The sequence below is a fragment of the Electrophorus electricus genome, chromosome 25 (genome assembly GCF_041902795.1).
Source record: "Electrophorus electricus isolate QZ-2024a chromosome 25, ASM4190279v1, whole genome shotgun sequence".
Lineage (NCBI taxonomy): Eukaryota > Metazoa > Chordata > Actinopteri > Gymnotiformes > Gymnotidae > Electrophorus > Electrophorus electricus.
In genome coordinates this window covers 6,118,053-6,126,476 of record NC_137521.1, presented here as the reverse complement: position 1 = coordinate 6,126,476, position 8,424 = coordinate 6,118,053, and the positions used below count along the sequence as shown (strand labels likewise).

At 39.0% G+C, this 8,424-nt stretch overlaps 1 protein-coding gene across 1 annotated transcript; it reads left to right on the top strand.

The window, feature by feature from the left end:
- Positions 1-49: 49 nt before the first annotated feature.
- On the top strand, positions 50-8,372 carry znf608 (zinc finger protein 608). The gene is made up of 10 exons (XM_026999708.3): positions 50-179; positions 558-1,378; positions 2,705-2,840; positions 3,527-3,614; positions 3,790-6,067; positions 6,354-6,741; positions 6,854-6,993; positions 7,080-7,227; positions 7,341-7,403; positions 7,490-8,372. The coding sequence occupies exons 2-10, from the start codon at positions 587-589 to the stop codon at positions 7,507-7,509; spliced, it is 4,053 nt and encodes a 1,350-aa protein (XP_026855509.3). The 5' UTR covers positions 50-179; positions 558-586; the 3' UTR covers positions 7,510-8,372.
- Positions 8,373-8,424: the final 52 nt, after the last annotated feature.

Here is an 8,424-nt window from a genome sequence, read left to right as displayed (position 1 = left end):
TTAATCTAAATGTGATTTTGATGTTCTTTCATCCTGTTACAGTGCTGAGAAATGAAATCTGTGCATTGAAGAGTAGCCAGAGTAACCATAATACTCTTTTGTATCCCAGGAAGCAATCATGCTTGCAACAGCTAATGCATTTTATGAAACCAGTTTTGCACCTGTGAAAATCATATAGGGTGGGTTGCTTAGAGATACATTAACACTTGATTCAAATAGCTAGCCTGTCTAAAGTGGTATAAATCCTACATATGGAGATTTTGTGTCGCTATATAATGATATGAAAGAAATAATAATAATAAAAAAATTGAATACATTTTCTTTGAAACCTTTACATTGTTCAATGTATTTAAATTATAATCTTTTTTAAATTAAGATTTACAAATAGTCTCTGTTTCATGTTGATAACTTTAAATGAGTGGGATAGTGCTTGATCAGAAATTCAACAAATACGATTAAGACACTGAGTCAGTTATGTCAAAGAAATTTGGTGTACGAGGGATCCTTTTTCCATTAAACAATTGAGTCATTAATACCCTCCCATCCTCTTGATTTAGGATTCATCACCGTTTCTGTCAGAAATCCTATGTGGAGAATGTCAGTCACTTCCTCTGTTGAACAGAGTATTAAACCAAACGGAGTTGATACCTACGACAGTGGTGATGATTGGGAGATTGGTGTTGGTAATCTAATAATTGACCTGGATGCTGATTTGGAAAAGGATCGACAGAAATTGGAAATGAATCGTATTTTGAGCATAAAAAGCACCGTGGAGGGTTGTGAGGATCTGGCGTACAATTGTGCAAACGCAGCCGCTGTATTAGATGGCCTTACAAGTCCCTCCGCACCGCCTGCTGTTGCCCGAGGAAATTTCTGCAAGGAGGCGAAGAAATTCAAAGAGAAAAAGCGAAATTCTTCGAATGACAGTGATAAATTCCCCTCGCTTGACACACTGGCTGGAATTCCGAAAGTATGCATTGGTAAACGACGGGAGGCTCAAGGACGCCCCAGAGAGGCATTTGAAATGAATTCAGCACCGGACCAAGGGAACAGCAACCCCGACACAAGTGATGTAACCGTTTCTTGCGCCAAAGGCAAAGAGGGGAAGAAAGGTAAAAATCAAGGCAAAGGACTAAAAAAAGAGAAGGATTCTCTCCGGACACGGAAAGATAAGCATAGTGATGCACCAACAGGCTTTGAATTCGGCCCGATACCAGAGAATGGTTGCGCTTTCGGAAGGAAGGAGAATCCATGCTATTGTGGAGACAACGGACTGGGAGACATCAACAGGGGCGGAATGGACGCTGGGATAAGGGGTAGTGCTATTGTTGTTGAAAAGGCTGAAGAAATCTGCTCACCAGAACACAGTCACAAAACGGTAAGATATCCTGTCTGCTGTTTTAGAATGCTTTCGTTTCACTGATCCAATCGATCATCATTAATGTCATTAATTTATTGATAATTCAAAATCTTAAGGGTTACAATATATTATGTGCTTCCAATCTGATTATTGACTACCGATCAGAGTGATCGATATACTAAATACCGCGTGATAATATAAAACACGATATATACAATATATCGGAGTAAAATATTAGTTGATATTCATAATTATCGGTAGTTTAGAGCATATTTCTAAATGAGCAAATGAAAATGTAAAACAGGCTGCAGGGTGTAAATGAAGGTAAAGGTGTGTGTGTGCGTGTGTGTGTGTGTGTGTGTGTGTGTGTGTGTGTGTGTGTGTGTGTGTGTGTGTGTGTGTGCGTGCGTGTGTGTGTGTGTGTGTGTGTGTGTGTGCATGCGTGTGTGTGTGTGTGTGTGTGTGTGTGTGTGTGTGTAAACTGCAATCAAGGACCTATCATAGGCAAATAGAGAGAACACTGTATGCCAGACATCCAGTGTCAAGTGTGTTCCTGCATCAGCCAGTTATTCCTGGAAGTAAAACCCAAGACAACCTCTGTGTCACTTTATCTAACAAGATAAATGAACAACTGCTCACTGATTATAAATACATCTCTTTAAGGTATTCCATTGTTGTCAGCCATTTCCTTTGTATTTTGTTAGGCACCCCTTTTGAATTTCTTGGTGACTGTTGCTATTGGAGACCTAAGCAGCAGCCCTCTTTCTCATTTTGACAAAGGCACAGTGTTTATTTGAAGCTGTGATATGATTTAATGTGGTCTTCATTGTTTAAATACAGAGAGAAGCGCCACCCTTCTGGCCATGTCCATTCTTTTCTATTGCCATTCCACTGTATGTCAAATGTGGTGACATTTATTTTACATAATTTTAAAATGTACCCTTTTTATAGACATTTTAGGCTGAGGGTTAACATAAAAATAAAAAAAAAGACTATTTAAAAACACGTGATTGTTTTTATTGTCATGCACTGTTAAGCACTGTCATGTTGCACATAATAAGGGATTTTCAATAAAGTATCACTTATAAAGATATCACCTCCAGCAGAATAAGCTCAGTGAATTAACTATAAAGATGTTGATAATGTTTCACATTAGGCACTAAATGGATATGGTTTAACATTAAACTCTCAGAACAAAATTCGAGTTTAATTGTTGAGACTAATTCTAATGATATACTATGATATGGTGATATACTATTATTGATAGCATTATTGGTGTGTCGAGTGATGCGCCATATTTCAATATCAATTATGTCCCTGCTCTCCTCTTTCCCATCTTATCAGTTAAGTATAAAAACCAGGTCAGTGGGGACCAATACCCAAGAGGCTGAAAGAAACATTGAGCCAAACTACATGGAGCCGTGTCAGCCAGGAACAAGTGTAAATCTGGAAGGGATCGTATGGCATGAAACAGAGGAGGGTAAGCTCAAGATATTTAGCTTCATACCCAATATCAAGATATCAGGCAGTGATGTGCTTTTGATTTAAAAAATACCAGATAAGAGTAAAAAAATGATAAAAATGTTTAAGATTGCATCATCAGTTCTATGCAAAGTAAAAAAACAAAAACATCTATTATTTTTTTCCTTGGTAATCTCTGTTGTTTGTTGTGTAGATACTATTTTACAGTTTAGGATGACTGTGAATTAAGATGGAATAAGGTGATATGGGTCAGTAGTCTAGATGTGTATCAGTAATACATGATACATGCGAAGGGGTGAAGGACTACTTTTGTCATAAGCCACCAGCACCACAGGGCTCCATTTTTAAAGCAGCTGGGAGCCTGAATCACCTACTAAAGTGTTTGAGCATTTGAGGGAAGTGGAGACACTGGTTGCATATTGATTAAGCAAATTAAAATTGCAGAACACCACCTTACAACCCTAGCTGAGATCAAGCACATAATGGAAACATACAATAATATTATACTAGAAATCATTCGCATTGTATATACAGCAATTAATACAAAAAAAAAAAAAGTTGTATTAATGCATACTGCAGTGACAGCATTTCTGATTATTTATAACACAGAACTGTCTATTTTGGGGTTATTTTTGTTTTTATGACATAGCAAGTAATTATTTCTGTCTGACTGTGTGACTTCAGGAGTCCTTGTGGTGAATGTTACATGGAGAAAAAGGACTTATGTGGGAACCCTCTTAGACTGTACCAAGCATGATTGGGCCCCACCTCGGTAATGTTTCACATCTTTTTCATGTGCTTAACATTTCATGTAATCTCTAACATGATAACTACACAACTATCTGATTCTTTAGACTTAAAATAAGATTAAACATATTTTTAAATATGGTTTTACTGTTTAATGGTGTATGCCAATATACTCATGTATCATTGTTATCATTCACTAGGTTTTGTGAGTCCCCAATGAGTGATTCTGAAATGCCATGTGGGCGTGGACGTGGTAAACGGATGCGATTGGCAGTGTCAGATCAGCCTATCGTAGAACCTGGTCTCTCCAAGATAAGAGGGCTAACACATAAAAGGCGTGGTGTGGGCATAGGTAACAAAGGCAGACGAGGAAGTTTAAATCTTAGTACCTGCAGGACTCCTGCATACTATTCAGTGGAGGACATTAAGTCGAATCCACTCATATGTGGCAAAAGGAAAAGCAAAGGCCCGGCTGATCTAGATTTAAGTTTAGTTTCAGAGGATGTTAGAAATGGAAATGGGAAAAGAATACGCGCCAAGTCCAGGAGTGCTCCTTCAACTCCACAGGGGAAATCTGATCCTGCATTTCTGGACCAAGTATGCGCCTCTCCAATGCTAATTGACTGCCCACACCCTAATTGTAATAAGAAATACAAGCATATCAATGGACTCCGCTATCACCAATCACATGCACACTTGGACAGTGACAGCAAACAGGAGTTTGAGGCTGAGAGTGAGGACAGACTGTCTGATTATGAGGAATCACTCAACAATGTGGCCTTTGACTCCAGTGAGAATCTTGATATTATTTGCAAGAAGCCAAGGACCATTTATAAGCTTAATTCAGGTGGATCTCCAAAGAACAGAAAGCTATTGCTCAACATTGAGCACAGTCCCACAGTAAACTCTAAGCCACGGAGGAATGTGGTAGGCAAAGACGGGCCTATTGATGACCTTAGCAACCTGCCACTTATTTCAAACATGTCTGTGGTCCTTGAGAACTGCCTCATCACTGATCGTAACTCATCTGTAGAGATGCCTAAGCTTGAAGCCGAGGGTGTCATTGAAAAGAGAGAAGTTAAAAAAGAAAATGGAATTACTGAAAGGTGTTCAGCCAAAGCACGGACCAACAGAGTTATTGCTACTACTCCTACACCCCCAAAGCTTATTGCAATTCCCACAACATTTCCTGCCAAAGTCACAGATGTTAATTCATATCAACCTTCACCAACTGTTGCTCTCACAAAGGCTAAGAACCTTACGCTGAAACCTATCAAGCCAAAGTTGGACATTGCTGCTCAAGTAAATATGACAAATGCTACCATAGTTTTAAATAAAGAAAGTAAGAGAAAGGATAAGCACAGATTAAAGGATAGAAACTGTAAAGATCCAAGAAGTCCAAAAACTGACCCTGTATTCACTAAGGCAGATGACACAAAAAGTATAGGAAAAGACTTTCCTGTTAGTCTGTTGAAAGAACATTTGAGCAAACAAGATGTTGGCAATGGTCCAAGTGAAACTCAAGAAAGTCGAATGGCAAGTATCAGAGCTGAAGCTGACAAGGTGTACACATTCACTGACAATGCACCTAGTCCCTCCATTGGGAGCTCTGCAAGAATGGACTCTGGCACACTTTCAAATGGAGACAGTAATACTACTAAAACAAACAGTCCAGCGTACTCAGACATATCAGATGCAGCTGAGGATGGTGGATTAAATTCAAGATCCAGGAGAAACTCAGCTCCTGATTCCAGTCTAAATGGTAATATAAACCCCAAAATTCCCTGCACAGTAACTCCTGTCACTCCAGCCCTGGTTAAAGAAACTCAGTCATCAACTCACAACCATGGATATGAAACGTATGGTCTTCCAGGCTATATGCATTCTGGGCAAAGCAACCCTGCTGCTTACCTTAAGGTAGCTCCATCTTATAGTAGAACTAAGGAGGATCTAAGAGAGGTAAATGAGGACCTGAAAAACTCAGAGTCAAGTGCTGATTCCAGTTCCCAGTCACAGCTTCAGTTAGCTATGACCCAATCACAGACTGCTTTAGCTCAGTCATTGTATTATGGACAGTACACTCGAAATGTCAGCATAGACCAGAAGGTTCTGATAGTTCCAAACACCCACAGGCAGCAGAATGAAACATGCTGTGATGATTTGCAATACAGCAAACAGAACAGAAGTCAAGCTAGACGTGGACCTGAGCAGAAAGAGCGAATAAAAGAGGAATCAAAACAGATGATAACTTCATCAATGGCCATTCATAAGGGGGCAAACTCAGTAAAAATCAGCTGTGCAAAACCCGGTTTCATCTATGTAGAACTGGACAAGCAGTTATCACTTCAGCAGCCACAAGTGAAGTCTTCTCTCATATCAATGACAAAAGACCAGGGGCATAACCAGGAGTCTGAAGACTTCAACCCAGAAAGTCAAAATACAAAAACAAATGTGGACACAAATGTAACATATCTGAATGTAAGTCTTTGACATTCCTATGCATTTTCTGAAAATATGTATGTAAAAACACTATGTTTTAGACATGGCTGAGTTAGGGATAACAATCCAAAGACTTTTTACAATTTGTATGATTTATACAGTTCTGAGTAATATTGTATTCTTCTTTTTTTGATTATGTAACTAATGTTGATTTGAAGTTGTCAACCATTACTGTTGTATGACAATGGACCTCCCATGCAGATATATAATTATGTTGGTTGCAAGACCCTAAACTGTTTGACGTTAGATGTTCCTCTGGGTTTAGGCTTCAGAATCACAGTCCTGGAGCCACTCATTTCAGTCCAAATATGTGAAGCAGCAAAATCAAGAGGTAAACAAGGTCTCTCAGGAAATTTGCCCAGACAAGGTGAAAGACTGGCACATTCCTCCTGAGCCAGAGCCCAGACTGGAGGCTGAGATTCAAAATATTAAGTGTGATACACCTTCTGAGGACATGGAGGAGAGTACTAGAGCAGAAGTTGAGGAGATGCCCACTGAAATATCTGAAGACTCACAGAGTGCAAGAGTGGCAATATCATCTTCTCAACAATCATACATTCAGTACCAGCACACTTACCCATATCTACACCTGTGTGAGACAAACAATGCTTCCTTTAGAGTGATGTCGCCAGCACTGGTGCACAACTACCCAGGTAATACTCTTAAACAGCACAGCTAGGGGCAGTTTCCCAAAATATTCTATTTGCTTGTGGTTCTTTTATACTCTTCACAGCTAGATTATTCAGTCAGTTTCATGCTCTTCAGGTTTCCATTACCCTCTGTATGGGAAGACAGCTGGGAGAGAGGACCCAGATGGGAACCAGAACAGCAAACCAGTTACTGACACCACAGCCCTGGAGCTTCTGCCCCATCACAACCATTCATGCCATGGCAAATCTCCTGTGGTAAGGGTCTTCTGGCAGCTCCTAATCACACAACTTTATGCCTCAGGGAAATGAGGCTTCACCCAGAGTTTTTTTTTTCCTTTCAGCCTGGAGAGCGGGGATCTCCAGATGAGGACAGGGAGACAGAGAGAGAGAGAGAAGCTGTTCCATTCGCACACCACCTTCACACGCATCATCACACTCATCTGGGCATGAGTTACACTCTTGTGTCAGGGCAGTATGACCCATTTCAAGGTAAAAAGAAAAACTAAATGAACTTCACTGCCAGAAGAATAATAACTGGTTGCCACATATATAAAAAATAAGTCCTTCAACCTAATTCTTGGTTTCCCATATATTCTTTAAAGGTCTGAGTACAGCCGCACTGGTTGCCAGTCAGCAAGTGGCAACCACACAGACCACTTCCTGTGGTATGTATGGCCTTTATGCATGGAAATAGCCTCAAGCTGTTCAATAAAAGATTTGTGAATACTGATTATTTATTTTACAATTGCAGAGAATGATGGGAAGATGTGAGTCAAAACAAAATGTTCCTGGCTCACACACAGATTCATAGACATCAATTCCATGGTGTTATTCATTGCCTCCATGGGAGGCAGAAACTACTTTCATTTTTTTTTTAAATTAATGAATGTAATATTAAAGGAAACATGCAGCGCTAATAATATTATAGAACGATGTATAGGTATGTAATGGTAATGAGATGGTGAGAAAAGGCTTTGCAAAATAGGATATTTGCTTTTTGGGTGCCTGTAATAAAAGACATGTAAACCTTTCTGTAATAGGATTTCGCCTGTAAATGGCTGCATCTAGATAGTTGTATGCACATGTATTGTTGTGTACCATAATATTGAATGTATTTGATATTTCATGACCTCTATGTGGTAAAGGAAGATTTGCAGTAGATTACAAGTGACTGTATGGTGGATCTGTCTGCATTAACCTATTAACATGAATATACTGTTATTAGCCAGAGCCATTAATCAACTGTATCATATTAAGTAAAATGAATTAATCAACACACGTCAATTTCATATAGTATTATTGTGATGTACATTTTGTACATAGTTTAAAACATCTTAACAGCAGTTATTACTAGCTTATGTACAGTCATTTTCAGTGCAATGTATGGTTGTCTGTCTCACCTCACATACATGACAAAAGTAGTCTTTTTGGTTACTTGAGTAGTGCTGCATTAACTAAGTATGTTTACAAGTACATCTTTGAAAATACGAGTCAGTGCTGTAGTTTGGTTTGTCCTTACTGTCATAGTTTTTCTTGATGTCAACTATACAGTATCATGAAATTACAGTTGCTTTTTATACTGTTCTTGCCTTAACACATTTGTCAATCCAAATAAAAAGTAAAGGTTGTTTGTATATTTCTTTATTATTCATGTTGCCTTTACATGGAATTTAGACTCAGACAGGG

Coding starts and splice junctions, on each gene's coding strand:
- znf608 (XM_026999708.3), top strand. CDS start 587: ATGTGGAGAATGTCAGTCACTTCCTCTGTTGAACAGAGTATTAAACCA. Junction 6,068..6,353: donor CAAATGTAACATATCTGAAT/GTAAGTCTTTGA, acceptor CTCTGGGTTTAG/GCTTCAGAATCACAGTCCTG. Junction 7,228..7,340: donor GCAGTATGACCCATTTCAAG/GTAAAAAGAAAA, acceptor TATTCTTTAAAG/GTCTGAGTACAGCCGCACTG.